The sequence below is a fragment of the Carettochelys insculpta genome, chromosome 12, assembly GCF_033958435.1.
Source record: "Carettochelys insculpta isolate YL-2023 chromosome 12, ASM3395843v1, whole genome shotgun sequence".
Taxonomy (NCBI): domain Eukaryota; kingdom Metazoa; phylum Chordata; order Testudines; family Carettochelyidae; genus Carettochelys; species Carettochelys insculpta.
The window spans coordinates 5109452-5136867 of record NC_134148.1 but is presented as its reverse complement, the minus strand read 5'-3'; the positions used below and the strand labels follow the sequence as shown (position 1 = coordinate 5136867).

At 54.4% G+C, this 27416-nt stretch overlaps 1 protein-coding gene across 1 annotated transcript; it reads left to right on the top strand.

The window, feature by feature from the left end:
* Positions 1-4177: 4177 nt before the first annotated feature.
* LOC142019537 (cytochrome P450 1A5-like) lies at positions 4178-14462 on the top strand. Its single transcript, XM_075006572.1, has 7 exons — positions 4178-4210; positions 7852-8715; positions 9665-9791; positions 10350-10439; positions 10529-10652; positions 10902-10988; positions 14059-14462. The coding sequence occupies exons 2-7, from the start codon at positions 7870-7872 to the stop codon at positions 14363-14365; spliced, it is 1581 nt and encodes a 526-aa protein (XP_074862673.1). The 5' UTR covers positions 4178-4210; positions 7852-7869; the 3' UTR covers positions 14366-14462.
* The last annotated feature ends 12954 nt before the right edge of the window (positions 14463-27416 follow it).

Here is a 27416-nt window from a genome sequence, read left to right as displayed (position 1 = left end):
GCTCCGCCATCGGGCTGTGCCTCCCTTTTGAAAGGATCCCATCAGCTGTGGCCACTCCCCTTGACTAGCCCTGTGGGCCCTGCAGAAGAGCTCCCATTGGAGACTCATCCTCCATGTTACTCACTGTCCTTTCTTTCCTGGGGGCAATGTAAATGTCGAAACATCAGCGTAGGTTCCCAACGGCACAGGGCTGCCCTGGCTAGAGCTGAGTCTGGGGCAGGAGATCTCCAGGGAGGCTCGGGATCCACGCAGGGAGAGAGTAAGACCCAGAGTGGGGAGGGAAATGGTGAGTTTTGCCCTGATTTACATCAATGACATTTGTGTCTTCAGCCAAAAGTGGGAGGACCACGTGTCTCAGGTCAACCAGGTGCTGGCCTGGCTTCAGGGCGCTGGGCGGACGATCAGAGCAGGGAAGTGCAAGGTGGGGATGGCTGAGGTAACCTAGTTGGGCTATAACCCTAACCCTAGCCTGAATAACAGGGGTTCCCAAACTTTTTTGGCATCACACCCCCTTTTGGATTTTTGAGAAACCCTCACCGCCCCCCCCCCACCAAACTCTTCTTTATCATCGTCCAACCCCCTTGGAACCAAACATTCAATTTGCAATTTGAAATGAACACAAAAACTCGATAGATAAATGTTATTTAAGATGACAAATACGCACAAATAGTTTTTCTTGGCCCCTTGTGGTTGCCTGGTGCAGCCCCAACTGCCTGAGCCCTGTGCCAGCCACCAGAGCTGCCAGCGCCAACTGCCCACCTGCCTGCGACCTGCACTGTTACGGCTGCCTGCCTGAGCCCCACCGCCGCCGGGACCAGGCACCTGCTTGCCTGTCAGCTGCCAGGGCCAGCTGTTCGAGCTGTCTGCCCGAGCCCTGCACTGCCAGGACCAGCCGCCCGCCCACCAGCCACCCACACCAGCCACGGGCCAGCCACCCGAGCTGCCCGCCCAAGCTCCATGTTGCCACAGCCAGCCGCTCACCTGCCGTCCTGAGCCACCTGAGCCCAGCGCTGCTGGGGCCAGCCACCCACCCACCAGCCTGAGCTGTCCGAGCCCTGCACTGCCGGGGCCAGCCACCCACCCACCAGCCTGAGCTGTCCGAGCCCTGCGCTGCCGGGGCCAGCCACCTGAGCCCCCTGAGTTCTGCAAGCTGGCCGGCTACCCGACCCAAACCCTGCAAGCCCTGCAAGCTGCCCACCCAAGCCCCTCCCCCAAAGCCAGGCACTCCCAGCCTCTCATCTAACCCCATCCTCCTCCCCAGCCCACATTCACTCACATTTGCAGAAGGCAGCCAGCTCCACATGGGTGGGTCTCCGCCGGCTGCCTGCTTTCTATAGCAGCTGTACCAGGTCGCCCATGTAAAATGGCAAGGGCTGAGAGCTGGAAGCAAAAGCCGGCTCTTTCTTTTGGTGGAGGAAATGATGCAGGGGCTGGGTCACCTTGAGCCGCCCACCCCGAATTTCTTTATGCCTGGCACGTCCCCCAGTTTGGGCAACCATGCTGTATAAGGGGCAGGGAACTCGGAGAGGACAGAGGCTGAAGTCAGCCAACGGGGTGCACAGCAGCGTTCTCTGCAAGCTGAGTGCTGGGGCCCTAAGAGCATCCCCAGCTGGCTGCATGTGTTTCTCTTGATAGAGCACATGACAAATGTTTTTCCCCTCATGGGCGGAACAAAAAGAGAACCCTGCTGAGAGCCTGACTTTGTAAGACATCTTGGGGCAGATTTACCCCCCCAGAAGATCTGCACTGGAGTCACCTGTGTGGGCAGCGAGCAGCAGCTCTTTATTATTTTTATTGACACGGCGGTTCACTTACAAGTGCCAGTCCTGGACTTTGGCCTTGCTGTGCTAGGTACTGTACAAATGGCTGACACCAGTGTGCTCAAGGCTTTTGCTCATGCACCCCCTTCCCTGGTCCCCTGGAGCTGAAGTCAGCAGCCAGAGCTGGAAACATGATGAGGAGCTGGAGCGAGGTTCGGAAAACGGTGAGGAGCTGGGGCTGGATGTGGGGCCATGGCTGGGAACTGGAAGTGGCTGGGAGCCAGGATCCATGAGCCATAGCTTGGAACCAGGAACCAGGACCTGAGGTCAGCAGTGTGATGGGGATCACCTGGGTCAGGAGCGAAGCCGAGGGCGAGCTGGGTGCGTGGCTCTCCCTTCCTTGTGCTGCCACACCACCACAGTTTGGGGACCTCTGACTCCCGTGCTAAAGATCTCCAAACATCAGTGGCGAGATGCCTCAGGCTGAGCCCTCCCCCCGAACATGGAGACACTCAAAGCCAGAGGCAACTCTGGAAAACTTGGATTCACAGGCACCAGTTCATGCACCCTTGAAGTTCTCCAGCAAATCCGTTTCCTATTCTTTCTCCCCTCCCCGGCCTCCGCCCAGCTGGTTCCATGCCCCAAAATACAGCGCTTGACCAAACTGCTGTTTAGAAGCCCAAGAGTAGAGACTATGGTCTTGGAGACCTGTCTGGAGGCTGTTCATGTATTCTCCATCTACCGGGCACGGGAAGCCTCTCACTCGGTCCCCACCATGCACAGCGACTGTATCGACACTGACCTAGCTTCCCAAGAGAGCAGAGCTGCAAAGTCAAAACAGCTCCCCATCGCCGTGGGGCTTTCGCCCGCTGTGGGGAACAGGCCACTGTGCTGCAGTGGGGCTTGGCTCAGCCTGGGAGAGGCCTGGAGGAGCCAGGGTCTTCCTGCCAGTTGCATCTTGCCCTGGACTTTCCCAAAGTGCAGCTCTTGCTTATCCGCCCCCGCTGCTTCGCACGCAATATCGCCTCCCGCCACGTGTCAAAGGTGCGAATGCCTCGGCTCCCTCCCCAGCCCCCCGACTCCCCAGCTCAGCCTGTCTGGCCGCAGGGGAAGCGGTGGTGCAATTTGACCAGATGCTTCTCACGCGAACCTGGGCAATCTTTAACCCGACCCTGAGCCCGGGGGCAGGGGACAGCTGCTGTGGAATGAGTCCCTCGCACGCTACACCAGCCTGGCCTGGCTGCAGGCCGTAACCACCCCCCCGTCCCTGCTGCCTGCCCTCCCTCCCCTTCCCCCATGCCCACTTTGCCCTCCAGGCAGCGCCGCTGCTGTGCTGGGGGAGATAAGGCTTTACTGAAGAGAACTGCCCAGCCAGGCAATAAGCAGGAGCCCTATGACCGAGACAGGAGACGCCCTATCAGGGCAATGGGCTCAGGTGCATGGTCAGATCCTCTGGACAACAATGCCGGGCACGCCCTAGTCCCCGTCCTCCCTGTGTTGTTCAGGGTGAAACATACGTTGGTCAGCTGGGGGCTGGCTGAGGTGGGGAAAGTACACCAAAAGTTACTTGAGTAAAAGTACGGCTGCTTTGGTCGGGGAAGCAAGTGAGTAAAAGTCAGAGTATCCTTCTGACAACAACTTGCGTGAAAGTTCAAAAGTATCATGTCTTGATGGTGCTCAAGCATCCAGACGCACCCATAGATTTCCCTCGGATGGCTACTTTTCACGTCCAGATACTTGAGTACAATCAGGATCAGATAATTCTGCTTCTACACAGGTAGTTTTCCAGAGGCCACTGTGACTTTTCATTGCACTTCTTTCTAGAACAGCTGTGCTTTTACTCAAGCAATGTTTTAAGGCACTTTTTCAACCTCTAGAGGATGACTGTTCCTCGGCTGTGCAGACGAATGGCTTGCCCCAAAGAACACTGAAGTCCGGGGCTCTGGATCTGGCCCAGCATAAGGACGACCCTCTGAACTTTTCCATCCATGTGTGGAATAAATTTTTTCCGTGCACTGCCATGAGTGGCTGTGCACCACCCATAGAGGCACACGCTGCTGGCTGTGGGCGCTCTGGTAAGGTGCTGGAGAGCACCCAAGTCTCTCCTGGATGGCTGACGATGATGTTGAGGATTTTAGAGCAAGCTATTCTGGAGGCCCAGGAAAAGTGGCTTGGCGGCTATGTTGGCAATGCGGCAGGAGGACAGTCAGCCAACCAGATTTCAGGAGAGGGGAGTAGAAAGCGGTGGGACAGTGACCTTTCAAGCTGCCTTGGAGGACAGCCCACTTCACTGCCCTGAAAAGCACAAGCCGGAAGCCTTGGGAAGAGACTCCTCACGCCATAACCCGAGAACTTCCGACCAGGTGACAACGCCCTGGTAAGTGCCGTCCTCCCTCTGGGACACCCAGTCCCACAGGGCTGCTTCTCACAGCTTCTTGTCTTTGCCACAGGTTAGTTACCAAACAAGGGCCAGTTTAAATCCTGTCTAGTCTATGTAAGGGAACGATCTCCCCCTTGCACCACTAATCCTCCCCAATGCCCTCAGCCGGTCACAGCCTGGGCTTGTTTCAAACCAGTGACCCCGTTCAGGCAGGGGCTGTGTCTTTCCCTGCGTTTGTACATTACTGGAGCAATGGGACCCGGATTGCAGCCCTCGGGTGCTCCCGCAAGGCCTGGAATAAATCATTAACACATGCGGCTAGTGGAGGTAACGACACACATGGCTTAGGACAACTTTTAAGCCAGCAGTGTAACAACCCCTGGCAATATTGGTCCTACTGGCGCTGCAGAAGGGCTGAGCTGGATTATGGCTGCAGCAGCGTGCGGGTATCAGGTTCCTTAGGACCATTCAAGGGAGGCGTGCGTGCCCAGCTAGAGATACTGTGTGCCGTGTCAGCATCCATACCTCAGCGGTGGTCAGCCCCAGCCCGGGGACTTGCTCCCTTTTTGCTCTGTTTTGTAGCAGCTGAGTGTCTCTCAGGTAAGACACAGGTACAGTTTCTTCTCTGTCAAGGCCTCTCCTCAATAGATTTCCAGCTACCAAGTCCTCGCAGGCCCGTGGGTGCAGAGGTAGCTTCATTAGGCTGAAGGGATCTGGCTGTGGAATGAAACTTCCAGGGGAAATCTGGAGAATCCAGGGTCTGATGACCTCCAGGTCAGGCGAAGGATTCCATCATGGATATTATGGTAAAAGTCAGGCACAGATCAGGGCAATGAACAAAAACTCACGGAAGCCCTGACTTGTCCAGGACTTTTACTAAAAACATGGGGGGGATCAGAGGTGGGAAAAGACCTAAAAAGTTACTTGAGTAACAATACAACTGCGTTTGGGGGGGAGGGGTCGAAATATATTCAAGTACAAGTCACCGATGTCCCGCTGGAAAATTACTCAAGTAAATGTACACACCCCCCCCACATCCTGATCGTACTCAAGTACCCAGAAGTGAAAGCAGCTGCACTTTTACTCAAGTAACTTTTTGGGTACCTTTTCCACTTCTGGTGGGGAGGAGAGTCCAACATCCCCCCGTCCCCTCCTGCAGCAGCTGGGAACTGCAGGGACCCCATTGTACAGAGGCAGGGTGGAGTCCCCCAGCCACTCTGTGGGACAGCCCATGCAGGTAGCCCCCTGCCTGCGCTGAGCTCTGCTCTGATACCTCTGCTGCTGACAGGGGCAGCTCAGAAGTTGCTGCCGACAGTGGCGGCTGGTCAGTTCTTGGGGGGGAGAGGTGGCTGGCAACCTGAGCAGTTTGCCTGTCAGCTGCAGGGCCCCACTGTCATCGAGATCACTGGAAGTCAGGGTAGCGGCAGAGGGACCCCAGACCTGCTCTGCCGCCAGCTGGGGGAAGGCCCACAGCTCCCCAGCTGGGGGGCAGCAGAGGAACCAGGGAAGGCATCTCCTGCAGCTACCAGCCCCTTTGGGCAGCAGGGGGACCTCTCCCAATGGGGTCCCTGCAGGTCCCAGCTGCTGCAAGTGGGGAAGGGGGAGAGAGGTGCTGGACCCTCCCCTTCTTTTGTCAGGGACGTGTTTAGCACAAGTCAGAGGCAGATCAGGGCTTCTGTGGTTTCCTATTTATGGCCATGACTGGTCTCTGCCTCTGACTAAGTTATCCCCGACAAAATCCAGAGCCTGACCCCAAGAAACACAGCAATGCCATTAAATCCGCCAGAGACTTGGCTTTGCTTTGACTTTATGGGGAAGGGCTCAGGAGGGGACCCCCTGCAGTCATGGGGGCAGCAGAAAGCCCTAGGGCTGGTAGAGGGGCTCTTCATTTTCCCTGGGTGAGAACCAGGCTGTCAGGTTTCCTGCTCAGCTGAAAGAAGGATGAGGAGAAACTTTCGCGAGACTCCAGTCTGGGATTCCCCCTCTCACCAGCAGAAGGACCCAGTGCTGTACCTCAGCCAAATGCTAGGGCCGGATCCTGGGGGAGTGTCATTAAATCAGTGAAGCTAAATGGATTTATTGCAGCTGAGGAGCCGGCCCTGACTCGTTAAGGGAAATGTGAGTGTTCAGACATTGAGGGTTGAGAATTGAGGCCTGGGGAGGCCGGGGGTTATGGACACCTCCACATCGCCATGGAAAGACACAGACTGAGTGGCTCCCTACAGAGTCGGCAAAGTAAAACTCCCCAGGAAGTCCAAGGGGGCTCCCAGGGCAGACCTCCAGATCCCCTGACTGCCTCTCACCCCCCACTTAAACCTGGCACCAAACTGGATTGGTGGCTTGTTGGAGAGACTGTGCCGCTTCCTAGAACCAATTTCCTAGAGGCTGTTCTCAGTGGTGACGGATGGCAGAACAAGGAGCATGGGCTGAAGTTACAGAGGGGGAGGTGTAGGCTGGATATTAGGAAAAACTACTTCCCCAGCAGGGTGGTGAAGCACTGGAATGCGTTGCCAAGAGAGGTGGTGGATTCTCCATCCCCCGAGGCTTTTAAGTCCCGGCTGGACAAGGTCCTGGCTGGGATGACTTAGTGGGGGTTGATCCTGCCTGAAGCAGGGGGCTGGACGAGATGACCTCCTGAGGTCCCTTCCAGCCCTAGGATGCTGTGACTCCTTGTTCCACCTGCACTGGCTGCTGCTCCTTGCCTTTCTCCTGCCATCTGTACCCAACATTACTTCACTCCTGTCTTATCCTCGGCTTCCGCCCTCACTACCAGTTCCTGCTTTGCTTCTGTGCCGTGCCCCGTCTCTGGTTCCCGCTCCTGATGCGTGTCTGTTAACCTCCTCTCTGGCAATTGGTGCAGCTTCTGACTCCGACCCTTAGGCAAGACTGTCTGTGCTCTGATTCCTAACAGTCACTGGCCAGCTGTGTTCCCCAGAAGCTGAGCACTTGGGAAGCCACCCAGGAGAAATGCAGGTGTCACCCAGCTGTTTACCAGAGCACCCACAGCTGGCAGCACATGTGTTATGGTGGCGCACAGCCCCGTATGCCTCAGTGCACATGACAAAATTTATTCCACCCACGGATAGAAAAAAAATCAGAGGAAACCCTGCCGAGCAGAGTGGGTAATGATGGAGCCTCCTTTTCCCAAGGTTCAGATAATGCTGAATGGGCCTGTGTGTTTCAACCTGCTCTTGCATTCCATGGCAGGACTATATCAGCCAAACAACTCCCGAACAGAGCAAGCGAAATTTTAATTGGCACTCACTCCACCTGCAGGTCTCCAAGAGTGTCACAAAACTAGTGAATAGATTTAGCAACACCTCTGAGTTAAAAAGAATGATTCTTCCCCATTGAACAAGGGGACGCAGAAGCAGAAGGGATGTCAAGGGACTTGCCCAAGGCACCACAGGAAGTTTGTGGCAGAACTAGGGCTGGGACCCAGATTTCTTGACTGCTGGGCTGGGTTCTAAGAACAAGAACTAGTGTGGGAGGAAAGTCACAGCAGACTTTAGGGTCCAAGGGGTGGATCCTTGCTAATGGCCAGCCTATGGGAATGGTTTTTGAAGAATGGATTTCCTCCAAGTTCTCGTGCAAGGAGGCCTCAATGAGGTATGGGCCTGTCTGGAGTCTGGTGCTCTTGAAGCGTAAGACTGGCACTTCCTTAGCAGCCTGAGGAAGCTAGACACCCAGCACTCTGTTTAATTGTTACAGGTTCTTAGTGCCGTGAAGATGAAGGCTGTGATGTCCCTGGTGGGCAGCCTGGGCTTTTTCTCAGTCACTGAGCTGCTCATTGCCTCTGCTGTCTTCTATCTGATCTTCACGGTGATCAGAGCCTCACAGCAGCGGATCCCCAAGGGACTGAAGAGGCTGCCAGGACCACGGGGTTACCCCTTGATAGGCAACATGCTGGAACTGGGGAGCGATCCACACCTGACCTTGACTCAGATGAGCCAGACGTATGGCGATGTGATGCAGATCCAGATCGGCACCAGACCGGTGCTGGTGCTGAGTGGATTGGACACCCTCAAACAAGCCCTGGTGAAGCAAGGGGAAGACTTCATGGGGCGCCCCGATCTCTATAGCTTTCGCCACGTTGCGGACGGTCAGAGCTTGGCCTTCAGCGTTGACTCAGGGGAGGTGTGGAGAGCTCGCAGGAAGCTGGCCCAGAATGCCCTGAAGACCTTCTCGGTCTCGCCCAGCCCCAACTCTTCATCCACCTGCCTCCTTGAGGAGCACGTCTCCAAAGAAGCTGACTACCTAGTGAGAAAGTTCCTGCAACTGATGGAGGAAGAGAAGCGGTTTGAACCTTATCAGTATCTGGTGGTCTCCGTGGCCAACGTCATCTGTGCCATGTGCTTTGGCAAGCGTTACGACCATGGTGACGAGAAGCTGCTCAGCATACTGAATACGACACATGAGTTTGGGAGGATGGTTGCCTCTGCCAGTACAGCAGATTTCATCCCGGTGCTCCAGTATCTTCCCAGCCGCCCCATGAAAAAATTTCTAGACTTCAACAGGAGATTCCTCAGCCTGCTTCGGGACCTTGTCAAAGAGCACTACCAGAGCTTCGAGAAGGTAAGAGCCTTGATCATGACGGAGATGAGCTTCCATACTGTGTCCTTCAGCTTCAGGGAGTTACTTTCCTCTGGCAGCAGACTGTCCTGTGGCAGATCTGTGAACACCCTGAGCAGTGCCCAGTGTTACTATGACGGCTGCTCAAAACGGCACGGAAAGATCAGGACTGAATTTGTACCTTCTCCAAACACACAGTTCCACCAACTGAGCTGAAGAAGAGGACCCATTAGCTGTTAGCAACACAGGGCCTATGACTTAACGACACTCTGTTGAGCAGTACTGCTGACATTCAACAGAAGGCACTTAAGACCGTCCCAGCATCCACCTAAATAAAAGCCTGGGAAAGGCAGGGTGACTGGAGGTTCAGCTGTTTTTTTGCCAACCTGCTGAGCCAAAGTAGCTTTCTGTTACTCTAGGAATTTGACAAAGAACGCTTCATTTGATCCATGGTAGAAGCATCATAGGGCACCAGTTACCCTAGTTTCTATACCAGTAAGTTTCTTTCTCCAGACTAGTGGTTCTCAAACTTTTTGGCTCACGACCTGTCTGGCTCAACGTAAACTTTTCTGCGGCCCACCAGCCAACCACGGTAATGACCAAATGAATTTGCCTCTCTCTATATATCTTAAACATTAAATTATTTATATTAGTCTTCTACGGCATAAAAATTTAGCGGGGGGCACACAGGGCTGGAGACCCAGGCAGGCAAGCCACTGCAAGGGGAAAAGGTCCCCAACCTGTGGCCCAACTGCAACATGGTCATGGACCACAAGTGGTCTGCGGACCACACTTGGAGAACCACCACTGTAGACACATATGGAGGGTTAATTGGCAAGTTATTGGCTTTCCAGCATCCCTGCAGTAGTAGATTGCTGTTCGGTTGCTCTCTGTTTACCTGTCTAGGTGGCTGGAATTTCCTACCATCTTCCTCTGCCCTTTCCTCTTTCAGGGGAACATCCGAGACATCACTGACTCCTTGATTGCGCAAAGTCAGGAGGAGAAAGTGGAAGCCAACACCAAAGTTGACCTCCCGAAGGAAAAAATTGTCAACCTGGTCAATGACCTCTTTGGAGCTGGTAAGAACATTCCCCGTTAGGCTTTCCTATTTCAAACACTTCCTATTTTTGCATTCCAATAAATTGGCAATATTAGCTCTGTTTTAGCTACCTCCCCCCATAAGAACGCTCCATCCAGCTGCTTCCAAGAGCAGAAAATAGATCACGTTATTGTCTTCACTCTGATGTCTACCAGCAACAACTCCAAGAGCCTTCTTATGTTTGAGGAAGAGTTTGTAGGAAGACTGTGATTAGGGGAAATGAAGACTATAGTTTTGTACCTGTGTTTGCTCGCACCGGTCCTGATTTATCCACGAGTCACACTGGGAACCCTACCGATTTCACTGAAGCTACGTCAGTATAAAACTGACTTGACAGCATGATGAATGAGCCTCATTCACTGTAGAACAGAGCAAGTGAAAAACCCCTTCATTGGGGACTTTCTTATCACTGCTTTCTGAGCAGGGCAAAAGCTGATATGCAGCCAAGGAAAATCCAGTGACTCCCTAAAGCCAGGGCCAGTAAATTTCCCCTGACTTGTCTTCATCTCGTATTTGTCTTTCCTCCCCGTCTGTCTAGGTTTTGAGACTGTGACCACAGCTTTGTCCTGGAGCCTCCTGTATCTTGTGACTTATCCCAACATTCAGAAGAAGATTCAGGAAGAATTAGGTAAAAGCACGTTGTCAGTTGCAATGTTACAACACCCCCCCAGGAGACTGGATTCCAACGCTCCTTTTCCTCCTCTTTATAACCCGTAGATGAGACCGTTGGCCAAGAGAGGAGACCCAGACTGTCAGATCGGCCCCTGCTGCCGTACACGGAAGCCTTTATCTTAGAGATGTTCAGACATTCCTCTTTCATGCCCTTCACCATCTCTCACTGGTCAGTGCTAAGCATAGTGAGGAGATTTGGAGGCATAACACATCGAGTGGTACCTGCCTGCAGTGGTGTTGCCACATTGATGGTCCTCACCATGGGAGTGAGGCAAAATCCAGCCCTTAGAACATACGCTAATGCTGGGGAACAGGATCCCCTCTGGGCTCAGCCCCGACCCAAACGGGACCGGGGCGGATTGAGGCGAGAATGCAGAGGCAGCTCTGTGAACGTGTGACTTGCTCTCTCTTCCTCCAGCACAACGAAAGACACCGCACTGAACGGCTACTTCATTCCCAAGGACCTCTGCGTGTTTGTCAACCAATGGCAAGTCAATCATGATGAGTAAGTATAGGTAGAGTGTAGTACAGGGTACCACATTGCCATCTATCCAGATCAATGTGCTGGCCCCCTTCGGCCAGGTCCCTGGGGGCTGAGTGGCCCAGTAGCTAGGTCACCAAGTAAGGGGGCAGAAAAGGGGAGCATGCCCCCACCCCCTGCCCTGTGCTCCTGGCCCAGGAACTCCAAATCATTCCCTTTGACAAGTCCTTAGTTTGGGTCCTGGCCCCAGGAGACCCTCTTCCTCTTAGCTGGGGCTTCTTAGTAGGTCCCCTGCTTCTCCCAGTGGGGTATGGTGGGGCTTACTTGCTCCCATGGCTGCTGAGTGCATTGACCTGCAAAATCCAGGGTTGTGAGCTCAGTCCTTGAGGAAGCCAAGGGACTTGGGGCAAATGAATGGGAAAAAATATCTGTCAGGGATGGTGCTTGGTCCTGCAAGAGGGCAGGGGGCTGGTTTCAATGACCTCCCAAGGTCCCTTCCCAGCTCTGTGAGATATGATCAATGGACAGGCTGTGTTTCAGGTGAACCAGGCTCCTTCCTCCTGGCTAGTCAACCCCAGACTGAGCTAGGCTCTTTCCTTTTCTTCTCCCTCCAGGGCTGGCATTGGTTGCAAGAAAAGCAGGCAGAGCTAGCTGAACCCAGGGGCTTTCTTTAAGCCCTGGGATGCCAGACCCTCCTTTCTCCACTCCTTCACAAAACATGTAACTCTCACATATGTTCTGTAAGACCAGCTGGCACTTGGCTATGCAGATCCTGAGGATGCAGTGTTTAGCTGTGTCTACACGTGCACGCTACTTGGAAGTAGCGGCACTAAATTCGAAATAGCGCCCGTTGCGGCTACACGCACCGGGCGCTATTTCGAAGTTAACTTCGACGTTAGGCAGCGAGACGTCGAAGTTGCTAACCTCATGAGGGGATCGGAATAGCGCCCTACTTCGACGTTCAACGTCGAAGTAGGGACCGTGTAGACGATCTGCGTCCTGCAACATCGAAATTGCTGGGTCCTCCATGGCGGCCATCAGCTGGGGGGTTGAGAGATGCTCTCTCTCCAGCCCCTGCGGGGCTCTATGGTCACCGTGGGCAGCAGCCCTTAGCCCAGGGCTTCTGGCTGCTGCTGCGGCAGCTGGGGATCCATGCTGCAGGCACAGGGTCTGCAACCAGTTGTCGGCTCTGTGGATCTTGTGTTGTTTAGTGCAACTGTGTCTGGGAGGGGCCCTTTAAGGGAGCGGCTTGCTGTTGAGTCCGCCCTGTGACCCTGTCTGCAGCTGTGCCTGGCACCCTTATTTCGATGTGTGCTACTTTGGCGTGTAGACGTACCCTCGCAGCGCCTATTTCGATGTGGTGCCGCGCAACGTCGAAGTTGAACGTCGACGTTGCCAGCCCTGGAGGACGTGTAGACGTTATTCATCGAAATAGCCTATTTCGATGTTGGCTTCACGTGTAGACGTAGCCTTTGTGGGACAGCCAGTGACATACCAGCTACTTTCCAAGCAAACGAGAGGGAATCTTCCCTTCCCCACTGTATCCAGACACCCACAACCCTACACGAGGTGTGCCTGCTGTATTTCTGTACTTCCCACGTTCTCCACAGGGCTGGGAATCTGTGCTGTGGGAAGACGTGGAGATAGTCAGGCAGGGGAGTGATGAATGCAGGGGTATTAGAACTGGACAGCCAAGAGTCAGGGGTGGGTAGCTGGAGGCAGAAACGCCACACAGATGGCCCTGGTCCCCCCCACCCCAAACCTCCCCTGGGTCTGCTGGGTCTGTAGACTTGATTTGTACCCCAGCCCTTGGCGATGAAAGGATCACTTGAGAGACGAAAAAGACCTGGGAGTCGGATGAGCCGATGTCCTGTTCATAAAGGTGTTGAACTTAAAAGAATGATGCAGGATCCTTTGCAGGGAGATAAGGCAAAATGCCCCATTCATTGTTAACACCTATTTCAATCACTACTTTATCAGGGAGCACTGGGTTGGTCTGTAACTTGGTGGGATGCAAAACAAATCTGACTCTTGAAAAGGGGACCGTAATCTGGACAGGTTGAATGGCGCTTGTTTCAAGAGCTCAGATTCCCTTGGGACCATATTTCTCCAGTGGTGGGAGGTGAACCTTTCGGGCTATGTGAGAGAAGTCTGGGGGTACTTATATATCTATAAAATGCAAAAGGGATACTTTATAAGCAAGGTTGAGAAGCACTGCCTGTACAGAACGACTGGCATACCGGGATTCTCTTTACCATCTTATAACAGAAGGGAAAGGGAATATTCAATGGTTCCAGAAAAAGCAGCAAATATAAAATTGCTTGGAGGACTTGATCACGGCCTTTGAGCACCAGCCTGAGGAACGGCAATTCGCGAGCTCTCCTATCTAGCACACAGCAGTACAAGAAGACCCAGTGGCTGAGAGCAGAAACTGGAGGCTTTCAGGCTAGAGATCGGTGCAAATTTTACAGTCAGGGTAATTAATCGTTTGAACAATTTTTCCAGGGTCATGGTGGATTGTCCACCACTGGCAATGCGTGAACTGAGGTGGGATGTCCATTGAGATGTGCTGTACCTCAAACAGGAATTAATTTGGGGAAGAAGGTCTGTCTAGGGCCCATAACAAGGAGATCAGACTAGATGACCACAATGGATCCTTCTAGCTTTGCAATCTATGCAGCACACAATTGACTTGGGGACTGCATTGCCACAAGATGCTAGTGAGCTCCAGGGCTCAGCAGCATTCCAGAAAGGATTAGACTATCGGTCGATAATGAGAACATTAACCATAACTTCAGAGAGAATTGAAACCATGTGTATAAGGGATCTAAGCCCTTTTGCTTCAGTGCAAAAGCCAACCATGGACATCAAGGTCTTACAGTGGAATTAATTTGGCCCAGTGGCTTCAGATGGGTTATTTTAAATGGCAAACAGGCATTTTGGAGAGATACAGGTGCCTGGAGGGCAGTGCATCCGGGGCCCAGGTCCGAAGCTGTTCCTGACAGCCAGCCAAGCTGAATCCCCTGCTTGTAGCAGCCCCTCCCTTGGCAACAGTAGAACGCGCATTTCAGGAGCTTTGCTCTTGCTGTTCTAGGAAGCTTTGGAAAGAGCCATACACTTTCAACCCAGAGCGTTTCCTCAGAGCCGGCGGGACGGAGGTGGACAAAGCAGATGGGGAGAAGGTGCTGATCTTTGGCCTGGGGAAGAGGAGGTGCATTGGTGAGACCATCGCCAGATGGCAGGTCTTCCTCTTCCTGACCACCCTGCTGCAGCAGCTGGAGTTCAGTGTCTCCGATGGAGAGAAGGTGGACATGACGCCTGTGTATGGCTTGACCCTCCAGCACAAGAGGTGTGAGCACTTCCAGGTGAACCAGCGCCTCCCAGCCCAGAGTTCAGGGTGAGTCACCCCAGGCACTGGAGGGGGCATGGGAAGATTCCATGTGTATTTTACCCATTTGGTCCACAATCTATGATAACTTGGAACCAATATAGCTTCAGTCTGACTAATCTGTATTGATTTGTCCTGCCTCTCTGTTAACGAGCTTCATCACCCTGACCCATAGAATCACAACGGACCTGCCAGGGTCATCTGGCTTCTTCCCACGGGTGTTTTGTTCATGATCACTGGGTCTCTCCACTGAATTCCTCTTTGAACACTGCTAGGGCATTTTCCACGAATGCCTCCTTATAACCAACAGCCAGAAGCTGATCCTGCTGGGACCAGAATTACACGTGAGCTTAAGCTCTTTGGTGAGACGGAAGTACATCTGTGCTTCCCACATTCTCCACAGGGCTAGGAATCTGTGCTGTGGGAAGACGTGGAGATAGTCAAGCAGGGGAGGGATGAATGCAGGGGTATTAGAAGTGGATAGCCACGAGTCTTGGGTGGGTTGTTGGAGGCACAAACGCCACACAGATGGCCCTGCTCCCCCTAGGCCTGCCCTGGGTCTGTAGGCTTGAGGCCCAAAAGCCATGATGGAATTCCTCCAGGGAGAGTATTAGGGTTCATGGACACCTTTAGAGGCAGATCCCGCAGGTGAAATTAATTCCCTGTCGGAAATAGTAGAGTTGACTTGCCAATCATTGTATTCAATCTCGGCCGCTCCATTGCAGAAGATGGTTAGACTTTGCAAGACAGGTATAAGCAGTTCAGCATCTCATTTCCAGCCGAAAATAGGTACCACATCTTCTGGGTTCTTGGACCTCTTCGATTTCCTATGCAGAGCCCCCAAAACAGAGGCTGCCTAGACAAAGTAACCGTTTTGTGAGAGCCCATGAACACAGGTGCCTGTTGGGAATGGTCTGAGCTCCCATGGGAGAGAAAAATCACACTGGATGTAAGCAAAGAGCAAGAGAAGGTTACAAAAGTGACCACTGCAGGGATGACAAGGGGTGCGCCAGCCACCACCCCCACCCCACCCCTGCTCCGTCTAGACCCTCTAACAATTCAGTAAGGGAAATGCAGAAGTGCCCCTAAGGGGAACAAGGTGGGTTAACTCGGCTGATTAATACTTCAGTCTAGGAGAAAGCATGACATTGCAATGAACCTTTTGATGTTAGGAAACAGCTGTCATTCCGCCACTATCTCTCCTGAGCCAAACCGGCCAGCCTTTGAAATTCTGTCCGCACCATGCACAGAAATTGGGGATGAAATAATATTGCATCTCTGGGTAAATGAAAAGCAATAATAGTCCACCCAAGTGCATATCATCCATAGATCCCAAAGTACTTTGCAAATGAGATCAGCTCAGCTTTACAGCTGGGGGAACTGAAGCAGAGAGAGAGAGCAAAAGAGGGGTAATGACTTGCCTAAGGTCACCCAATGAGGGATCAAATCCAGGTCTTTTAAGGGCCTGTCTGGAGTCGCTCAGTGGCCAGCTGGGGGAAGGCCCATAGCTCCCCAGTTGGGGGCAGCAGAGGAACCAGGCAAGGGGTCCCCTGCAGCTGCCAGCCCCAAATAGCAGCAGGAGGACCCCACCCAATGGGGTCCCTGCAGCTCCCAGCTGTGGTGGGGGCCGAGGGAGCGAGATGCTGCACCCTCCCCTTGTTTGGTCAGGGATGTGTTTAGCACAAGTCAGAGGCAGATCAGGACTTCTGTGGTTTCCTATTTATGGCCGTGACTGGTCTCTGCCTTTGACTAAACTATCCCCGACAAAATCCAGAGCCTGACCCCCAGGAAATGCGGCAACACTTTCCTCTTCGAAAATGCCTTTCTGCCCTACGACTGACCCCAAATGCCTCCAAACTCCTGCCCAAAAGCCTCACACCCTTGGCTGTGGAAAGAAAGCCGTGGCCGAGATGCCATTAAATGCGCCATAGACTTGGCTTTGCTATGACTTTAGTGGGAAGGGTTCAGGAGGCGACCCCCTCCTTCCAGGCGCTCGAAATAGGCTCTATTGTGTGGAGACACACTATTTCAGAACAAGAGTTGCTTATTTTGGGGCTTCCCTGTAGTGTATACGCATTATTGTGGACTAGCTTATTTTGGAAGAAGTCTGGAATGAGCTATTCTGGCATGGCCTAGATATACCCACAGAGGGCAGCAGAAAACCCTAGGGCAGGTAGAGGAGCTCTTCGTTTTCCCTGAGCGAGAACCCAGCTGTCAGGTGGCAGAAGGACAAAGAGATTTGTAATGAGATTCCAGTCTGAGATTCCCCTTTTCTGGAGTACTCACCTCTGTCCCAGCCATCAGTTTGCTCAGGACCCCAAATCGAAGGCACCACCGCTGTACCTCACACAAATGCTAGGGCCGGATCCTGGGGGAGTGCCATTAAATCAGTGAAGCTGAATGGGTTTGTCCCAGCTGAGGAGCTGGCCCCGACTCGTTAAGGGAAATCTGAGCATTCAGATGTTGAGGAGCTAGAACTGAGGTCCGGAGGGGCCGGGGGTTAAGGACACCTCCGCGTTGGCGTGGAGAGACATGGACAGACTGAGACGCCCCTGTTGTGTTGGCAAAGTAAAACCCCCCAGGAAGTCCGAGGGGACTCCCAGGTCAGACCTCCGCATCCCCTGACTGGCTCTTACCCACCACTCAAGCCTGGCAATGAACTGGAGAGCTGGCTTGTCAGAGCAGCCGTGCAGCTTCCTTGTTCCACCTGCACCGGCTGCTGCTCCTTGCCTGTCCCCTGCCATCTGCACCCAACATTCCTCCACTCCCGTCTTCTCCTCAGCTGCTGCCCTCTACCAATTCCTGCTTTGCTCCTGTGCCGTGCCCCATCTCTGATTTCTGCTCCTGATGCATGACGGTTCGTCTCCTCTCTGGTGACCGGCGCAGCTTCTGACTCTGACTCTTAGGCCTTTCTCTCCCGGGCCCCCCACGGCTCGGGCCCGAGCCCTGTTTGTGTCCGCTCGGGAAAAACAGGGAATCGCAGCCAAGCCCTTCTCACGCGAACCTGGCCAATCTTTAACCCGAGCGGATCCCGGAGCCAAAAGTGCAGCCTGATAAACATTAACCTCCTGCTGAGATCCTCACCCCCCACCAAACCTCCTTCCTCCCTGGGTCCTCTCCCACATCCTCTGGCACGGTGGGGAGAGACAGCGACAAAACCAGAGAACAACCCACTTCCCCAGCCTGGCTCGCAGCCCCAGAGGCTGTGTCCTGGGCTCGCCCCAGTTCTGCTGGCTGGTTTGGGGTGTGGTTCCTCTGTGCAGCTTATGGACAAAGGGGGTGAGCCCTTGCCCCACTGAACTCAGCGCGGCAGTCAGTGGTTAGAGCATTAGTCTGCTAAATCCAGGGGTGTGAGCTCAATCCTTGAGTGGGGCATTTAGGGGTCTGGGGCAAGTAGATTATAAAAGAAATCTGTGAGGGTTGGTGCCAGGCCTTGCTCTGAGGTCAGGGGCTGGACTCAGTGACCCCTGAAGATCCCTTCCAGCTCTGTGAGACAGGTGTATATTTAAAAGGCCTTCAGGGGAGAAGCATTTCACAGGCAGAGATTAGAGGCGTTACCCAGAGTTTTGCTGCCCTGGGTAGATTTGTTTCACAAATGAGCAGAGGTGACACATTCCCACGCCCCACCAGTGCCTCTTTCAGCCCCAGGGATCCCCATAAGAAGAGCCACACTGGGTTAGACCAGAGGCCCGTCCTGCCCAGTGTCCTGTCTTCCGACAGTGGCCAGTGCCAGCTGCCCCAGAGGGAATGAACAGAACAGGCAATCAGTTGATCAGTTCCCTGTTGCCCATTTCCAGCCTCTTGCAAGCAGAGGCTAGGGACACTGTCCATGCCCATCCTGGATAATAGCCATTGATGGAACTATCCCCCATGAATTCATCTAGTTCTTTTTCAAACTCTACTATAGTCTTGGTCTTTACAACATGCTCCGGCAAGGAGTTCCACAGGTTAGCTGTGCCTTGTGTGAAAAAATATTTCCTATGCCCTGGTGAGTTTCACTCCTGTAGCCAGACAGGATCCCCCTGCTTTCTCTATCTTTCCCCTCTTAGGTGCCTCAGAGCACAAACAGCACAGTCTTCGAATGCTTGAAAGCACAGATGCGCTTATCTCAAGCGCAGTCTTTGATGCTTCAAGAACCCAGGATGTGCTACCCCAGTCATGACCCTGGATAACGGAAGAACACAGATAAGAGGGCTGACAAGCCGGGCGAAGACCACAGGGCCTTAAATTGCCCTTGGCTGGTACTGCTAATTGAGACGCCTACGCAATCGTCCCAGGAGAGGAATCTCGCACCCCTACAAAAAGAATGTCCTGCTTGAATGATTTAGTTACCTTTATCTTACAAGTGTAAATTAAGTTGCAACTCCCTTGTAAGAACTGGCTTCACAAAGGCGAACCAGCATAATTGGCATCTAACAGATAAGGAAGAGTGTGTATGACCCAAAGGGTATAAAGATGGGCCTGGCAGCCTACTCTAACTGAGCTCCAACTACCTATACCTGCCGGTCGGGTAAGGTCTTTGCCTCCCGAGGTCCCAGGGGATGCCCTCCTCGCACTTCTTCTTCCTGAGGGATTGAGTGATAGACGCTGGCTACGCCAGAGTCGAAGGACGCAGGGGTGAGAATTACACCTGTAATGTACTTTGTGCACATTTAATAGTAAGAACTCTGTAAACTGAGGCGCTTTGTCCTCAAATGTGTAACTTTCATTTGGAATCTAATTGGTATACCACATGCATCATCCTACTAGTAGTTAAGAAGATAGAGCAATAACCTTCTAACCGCTAAGATTCTTATTTCTGCCTTTTAACAAATAGTAACCAGTTAAGCTTTCAGCCTGACTCCTTCCAGTTACTGCAACTCGGCCGAACACAAAACAAAGAACCCCAGCCGTTTGGCTATATCCACCTGGACAGTGGTAAGGTGCAGCAAAAGCTGAGCGCTGACTCATGTCGCCTCCATGGGACAGGCTCCTGGGGCACCCGTCAGCCTCCCTGGCTGCTCTCTGCGAAGGGACAGTCTGTCCTCGCGGTTAAAGACTTGAGTGAATCCCTGAGGCATCCATCAGCCATTCTGGCTGCCCGCTGCAAAGGGACTGTCGGTCCTAGCGGTCAAAGACTCGGATGTTACTAGGCTCACAAACCACTCATTACCCGGCCATCGGCTAACAACTCCATCCTGAAGGCAGGGGGACCCCGAGTTCCTGCCATCTCCAGTATGTGCTGCGGGGCGAGGGGGGAGGGTCTGATTTCTTGAGGCGCCAGCTCCTGTCCCAAATCCAACCGGGCGAAAGGCTTTCAGAAAGATTCCACCGGCGGAATGACCAGGCGGTTTCTGTGGGTTCGTCATCACCGTGGGGCTGAGTGACCCTGCTGCGGTCGAGCTTGTGGAGTTTGATTTAGTGCACCTAAATCCAACTAAGCGCGCACCCCATCCACTATGGTAATCCAGCCCTGTTAGGAGTAGGGGGATTTGATGGGAGAACAGGTTCCCCTGGGCCTTCGTTAGGGCAGAGCGCACAGAACCCCGGTTTAAGGTGCTTCCAGCAGCTGGAATTGCGACCCTTAATTCAGCCTTTCCCTGGGGTGTACATCTGTCCTGTGATGATCCCGCTGCAGATGTTGTCTGCCATCGCCCCACAATTCTGGACCCCATAAGCTCTGCCCAGCCTCAACCTGACCAAATCCTGCACCTGGGGGACTGGGCCCCTTGTGATTATATAATTCCCAAGCTGCTCTCCTGTTCCCTTCCCCTCAGCGCAATGCGGGCGGTCCTCTGGCTGGAACCTCCCCACAGCTGCAAATGTGATGGAGGCATTTCCAGAGGCACATTTGGGCACTCCCTGTTAGCAGCGGCATCTCCTCTTGGCAGCAGAGGCCTGGCCTAGAAACCGCAGGAAGGGATATTTGCAGGGGGAGAAGTGGGGAGAAAGTAACCAGGGGGCACCCATTCATTTCCCATTGAAGGAGAATGTGTGCCTGTATTTACCCTCTCGCCCTTGGCCAGACGTCAGCCTGGGGCGCCACCAGCGTTGGCTGTAAGCTGAGCGCTAGGGCGACGGACCCCGCAAGATTCAGGGGGCACCCAGCTGACTAGCAGAGGGCTCACAGTGGGCAGCACATGTGTCCACTGGTGGTGCACATTTGCAAAGGCCTTACTGCACATAACAAAATGTATTCCGCTGAAGCCTGGGGAAAAAAAAAAGGAGACGCTGGAGGTCACCACTTGGAGAAACTGATCTGCTGGGGCTGTCAGTGTGTTTGGTTCCTGGAAGCGCTGATGGCCATAGTTTATCCATCAGGATGTGCACCCCTCCCCCACTCCCATTTATCTCCAGGTCTCGCAGAAGACCACATGATCCTGCGGCAGGAGCCGGCAGAACTTCACGGCCTAACCGGCCGGTGCCCTGTTGTGGTCCTTCGTCTGCACTCCCAGCGCCGCAATACACGTCTGCAAGGGGGAATGTCGTACAGGGCCAGGGATGCTGCCCGAGGTAGGAAAGGGTTTTGGCATATCGGGTAAAATTCCATTGGCCTGCAGGGTTTGGCCTGGACAGGAGGCGGCTGAAGACCTAATAACAGAGTTCCCGGGATGTGGGGTTCAATAACATAGTCTCTAGGGTGATGTACAGAGAAACCAGCCTCAGGCACGTGGTCAGTTCTCCTGTTACTTACGGGTGGTGGGTGTGACTTGACCAGCGAATGTCATCGGAGACACACAAAGCCAGTTTGTCCAATGCACATGGCAGAGGGGCAGCGCACAGGGGCATGGGCCACCAGTGCCCCTCTGCCGCGGGCTTTGGACAGACCGGACAGCGTCTGCGCCAAAGGATGAACGGACACAAATCGGACGTCAGGAAGCGTCATACATGGAAACCTGTCGGGGGACACTTCAACCTCCAAGGACGGTCACTAACGGACCTTAGAGCGGCCGTCCTCTGGCAAAAGGGTTTTACAGGAGATCACACAGGGAGACGTCTGAAGCGGAATTCATCTGCAAGTTTGACACATTTAACCTGGGGCTGAACAGAGCTCTCAGTTATCTTAGGCATGACAAGGGCAACTCCCCACCTTCGATAGTCGCATGAAGGGCGCCCGTCCCACTTCACGCAATCTACACCTCCCGCTGGCCCTGTTAATGACAGGTGACTTGCCCCCTCCTTTTGCCCCCTTCTTCTTCTCCCCTCCCTCTGCTATTTAAACCCTGGACTCTTATTTTTACTCCAAATCGGAAGAAGCGGGTCTTACCCAGAAGAGGTCATTACCTAGTAAATGAAATTATTGGTCTTTTAGACGCTACAGGACCACTTGGTTGGTTGTGAAGCTACCGACTAACAGGGCTACCCCTGAGACCAGCACAGAACTGGAACAAAACAGCTCCTTTTATCTGATTTCCGGGTCCTCTCTTCCCTTGCTGCTTTCCAGTAACGAAGGTAATTTTAAGTCAAAGGGGGAGGGGAGAACTCTCAACATAAGAAGATAAGAATGGCCATACTGGGTCAGACCAAAGGTCCATCCAGCCCAGTATCCCGTCTGCCGACAGTGGCCAATGCCAGGTGCCCCAGAGAAGGGGAACAGAAGACAATGATCAAGTGATTTGTCTCCTGCCATCCATCTCCTGCCCTTGTACTGAAGGCCAGGGCACCATATTTTACCCCTGGCTAATAGCCATTTATGGACCTAACCTGCAAAAATTTATCGAGCTCTTTTTTAAACCCTAATAGAGTCCTGGCCTTCACAGCCTCCTCCGGCAAGGGACCCAGCCCCACACTGGACCTCCTCCTGGAGCACCCCAAGGTTTGCAGTAACGCTCAGACAAGGTTAGGGCCATACAGGTATAATATGTGCCTGCACATTCCGGAGGGTTACAATGTGTCCATAGGGTTTAAGGCCAGAGGGGGCGATGGCGTCCAGCTAGCCTGACCTCCTGCATGACACAAATCATGGAACATCCTTTAGCAATTCCTGCTCCTAGGCCCGCAGCTTGTGGCTCAGGTACATAACCACGTAAAGATTTACCCTAGATCCCCTCAGGGTCCAAATGTATTGGTTTAAATTGTCCCCTGGCGACAGACACTTAACACATGCCAACTACAGCCATGGTGAAAGTGGTTTAGCACGTCCAGCTGTATCATGTAGCAGACAGATCAGCAGTAGAGAGTGTTTGGGGGACAAGCTGAGCTGCTTCCAGAGCCTCTTCGGATTAACTCACCCACAGGGCAGCCATTTGCTCAGCCAAAACTTGCACAGAATCATAGAGTCCTTTGGCTGGAAGGGACTTCCGGAGGTCATCAAGCCCAGCCCCCTGCCGAAAGCAGGATCAACCCCGACTCAAACATCCCAGGCAGGGCTCTGTCAAGTCAGGACTTAAAAACCTCTCAGAATGGAGATTCCACCACCTCTCTAGGCAATGCATTGCAGTGCTTCAGCACCCTCCTGGGGAAACAGTGTTTCCTAGTATCCAACCTACACCTCTCCCTCTGTAACTTCAGACCCCTGCTCCTTGTTCTGCCATCTGTCATCACTGAGAACAGCCTCTCTCCATCCTCTTTAAAGCCCCCTTTCGGGAAGGCTGCTATCAACTCACCCCTCACTCTTCTCTTCTGCAGACTAAATACACCCAAATCCCTCAGCTTCTCCTCACAGGTCATGTGCTCCAGCCTCTTAATCAGTGAACCTGCTCCGTTGTGTCCACATCCTTCCTACACTGGGGGCCCAGAACTGGATGCAATACTCCAGCTGTGGCCTCTTCAGCATTGTGTAGAGGGGAATAATAACTTTTCCAGATCTGCTAAAAGTGCTTCTCCTTATGCACTTCAATAAGCCATTAGCCTTCTTGGCCACAAGGGCACACTCACATCCAGCCTCTCATCCACTGTAATCCTCAGGGCCTTTTTTTCTGCACTGCTGTTTAGCCCATTAGTCCCCAGCCTGTAACAACGCTTGGGATTCTTCTGTCCCAAGTGCAGGACTTGGCACTGCTCTTTGTTGAACATCATCAGATTTCTTTTGGCTCAATCCTTGAATTTGTCTAGGCCACTCTGGACCCTGTCCCTACCCTCCAATGTATCTACCTGACCCCCTAGCTTAGTGTCATCTGCAGATTTGCTGAGGGTGCAATCCATCCCCTCATCCAGGTCATTAATAAAGATGTGGAACAGTAAAGGCCCTAGAACTGATCCGTAGAGCACTCCACTTGAAACCGACTGCCAACCAGACACTGAGCCATTGACCACTACCTGTTGGACCCTTACAAATGAATCTAGGGCTAAGCCTTCAAGTCAGTCTTCAACCTGAATTTTGCAGCTGCAACTTCTAACTGCTCGATTTTATGTGCATTATACACGTAACATACTGATGGATTGCAGAGTGTATCCTTCAATTGCTAGTCTTTGAAGTGCTACTGGACTGATTTTTTGTTTTTACATAGTCTCTCTCTGTCTTTCTCTCTCTCTGTTCTTAGCTTCTGTTTGCCAGAAGCTGGAAATGAGCTACGGGGGTTCATCGCTTGATGTTACCTCTTCTATTCATTGCCTTTGGGGCACCTGGCATTGGTCACTGCCAGAAGACAGGATGCTGGGCTAGATGGGTCTTTGGTCTGACCCAATATGACCTGTCTTATGTCCTCTTTTGCTGTTGCTGTTGGTGTTGCATTCATTATCTTTTCCTGTGCATAGCCTTTTGGGATCAAGGTGCTCAGAGAAGGTTAGATGGCTGTGTCCTGCTTGACCTATATGGACATGTGTGTTTGCTGCTCTTTCTATTATGCACTTACTTCCTATACTTACACCAGTAATAGGGCCATACGGTTACATGAATTGTTGTGTGTCAGTGTCAGAAGTGTAATGTTATTCCAGTGTGGGGTTGCTAGCCAGTATCTAGGATAGTTACTACGCTTCATGGTAGACACAGTAACCTTGCAGGAGTTGCTGCATTTAGAAAGTGAGCTCCTTGACTCAGAGACCTCATTTCCCTCCCTGTCTCTAGCGCACCCAGCAAACTGTTGTCATTGTGTAAATCAATAATGATTCACGCAGGTGTGTGAGGGCTGAGAGGAACATGCTGGAGCGGAGATATGCATCACTGTGAGAGTTTGCGTGTGTGCCGTCTGCATGTGAGATTTAGTGCAGTGTCTTTAACCACGCACACCACCTGTCCAAACCACGCAATGAATGAATAGTGAACCAGACAGGACTATGACAACGGCCGTAGTGGTTCAGACCAAAGCTCCATCTAGCTCAATATCCCATCCCCACACAGTGGCCAATACCAAGTGTCCCAGAGGAACGAACAAACCAGGTGACCATCACATGATCCCTCTCGGTCACTCATTCCCAGCTTCTGAGCAACAGCAGCTAGGGACACCGTCCCCACCCATCCTAGCTCACAGCCATTGATGGACCTGTCCGCCATGAATTTACCTAGCGCTTTTTTGAAAAACCCAATGAAGCCCCTGGTTTTCACAATACCCTCTGACCAGGCGATCCACAGGTTGACTGTGCGGTGCGAGAAGTAATCCTTCCTTCTGTTTGTTTTAAACCTGCTGCCTATTAACTTCAATTGGTGACCCCCTAACACGTGTGTTATGGGAACAAGTACATAACTTGTCCTTATTTAATTCCCCCACACCAGTCCTGATGTTACAGACCTCTGTCATATCCCCACTTAGTCTCCACTTTTTTCGGAGCCAAAAAGTCCCACCCTTCTAAACCTCTCTTCACATTGCAGCCGTTCCAAAACCCCTCATTATTTTTCTTGCCCTTTTCTGATCTTTCTCTAGTGCCAAGGTATCTTTCTGAGATGAGACAGCCACATCTACCAGCAGAATTCATTTAATGTACATAGTGGCAATAAGAGACGCTCTGTCTTATTCTTTGTCCCTTTTTTCATGATTCCTAATGAAGAGGAGGGAGGTGGGGAGGAACTCAGAAGGTTGAGAACCCCCCAGTTCCCCAGCATTTTATCTCCTGCAGAGGATTTGGCCTGCAGAGCAGATGAGAAAGGAGCATGCCTCCATGTGCTATAAAAACGCAAAGGCTGACTGTACCGCAACATCTCATTTTTGCCTGTGAAAGTCAGGGCCACCTGAGGGGGTAGCAAAAAGGGCAGTGGCTGTGGGCCACAGGGGCCTGATGGGATTTGCTTAGGGGTAGCAAGCAGGGCAGTGCCTGGGACTACAGGGGGTCTGATAGGATTTGCTTAGGGGTAGCAAGCAGGGCAGTGCCTGGGACCACAGGGGGCCTGATGGGGTTTGCTGAGGGGGAGCAAGCAGGGCAGTGCCTGGGACCACAGGGGGCCTGATGGGATTTGCTGAGGCTTCAGCTCAGGGTGGTGGGGTGGGACCACAGGCTTCAGCACCCCAGCACGGCTGGCCCTGCTTGCAGCCCCTAGGCACCGGGTTGTGAGCGGGGCTGCTGCAGGGGACCCCAGCTCTGCCGGCCAGCACTGCCGAGGCCTCGCGTACCAGCACCTTCCGCGGAGCTCCCGCCCCTGCCCACGCCTGCACCTGAGCCCCTCCCCCGCCGGGCCCCACGGGGGGAGGGGCGGGGCGGGGCGGGCTGGCTCCCCTGCAGCCTGGTTCCCAGCCCTCCCCACCAGCGCCCCCCCAACAGCTGGGGGCCGGCGGCCGGCGCGGCCACAGGGCGCTGCCCCTTTAAGAGCCCTCCCCTCGCGTGACTGAGTGACCGGGCGTTGCAGGTCCGGCCGGAGAGTCGCACCGGCCCAAGGCCCCTTCTCACGCGATGCCCCTCCCCCCCCGGCCCGGCGGCTCCCCCTTGTCCCCTCCCCCCGCCCAAGCCGGGCTGGGGGGCAGGGGGCGGGCCGGGGCAGCGCACCCCCCACCTTGCGGCCCGGGGGAGGTGCGGGATTTACGGGCGGGCTGCGGGGAAGCTGCTCCGAGTCTCTGCCCCGGGCAGCCGCTTTGGGGCCGGGCCGGGGTCCGATCCGCTGGCCGTGACCGCGCTGTGGGCCCGATCCTGCCTCCACGGGCTGCTTTTACCCGCTGCCGTCAGTGGGACCCGGATCGGGCCCCGCTTTAGCCGGAGGGAGCGCAGAGGCGCCGGCCTCAGTGTCTCGTTCTCATCGCCCGCTCGGTGCAAGGGCAATTCAGTGGCGCAGGGGGCGCAGCGCCTGGCTGTGCTGTCAATCAAAGCGGAGCACGAGGTTTCTCCCCCCCCGGCCCCACGCACGAGCGGGGCGTGGGCGCGTCCTCGCGAAGGGATCGGGGCCTTCCCGCAGGTGGCCCGCGCGTGCCGCCCCTTCTCCCGCGCCGCTCCCGAGCACGCGATGCCCCTCCGAGCACGCGGCGGAAAAGGTGCTGCCGGGCCCTGCCCCGCCCCCGCGTGTGCCCCGATCTGTCCCGCGGCGTTTGCACGAGAGCAGCAGACGGAGCCAAAGCGCTTCTCACGCGAACCTTTAACCTGGCCCGGCTCCGGGGCACCGCGCTCCTGCCCGAACCCCCGCTGCGCTGGGCTCGCAGCCCGGCCCCGCCCTCGCTCCTGAACGTGCCGGCCGTGGGGCCCGGCCCGGGGAAACGCGGCTCCCGGGGACCAGGGCGGGTCCCCTGCAGCGCCGGGACTGATGGGACCGCGCAGGGGAGGGGAGCCCGGGCGGGGCCCAGCCCGTGGGGTTTACGGGTCCCCGGGGCTGGGCCCAGAGCCCCGCTCCTCGGATCGCCAGCGGCACCGGCACGTGGCTGTTCTGCGGGGCACCCCCGGGCTCCCGGAGGCCGCTGGGCGCAGCGTAAGGCGGGGTCGTTGTGCGGCCGCTCCCGGGACCCGGCGGGTTCTCCCGCGCGCTGGGCGCGCAGCGCCTGAGAGCGGAGCTGCCGCTCGGGGAGTCCAGGGCCACGTGCCAGGGGGCGCCCGGGGGCTCGAGGCCCGGCCGGAGGTGGCCGAGGAGGAGCCCCCTGCAGGCCCGCCCGCAGGTCCCTGCTCCCGGCGGAGCTCGGCCGGTACCACCCCCCGCACACAGCGGGAGCGGACCTGCCCCGCGCCGGGAGCGCGGCTCCGCCCTGGGCGAGATGAGCGGCTCAGCGGCCGCCGCCTCTGCCCCGGCCCGGGGAGAT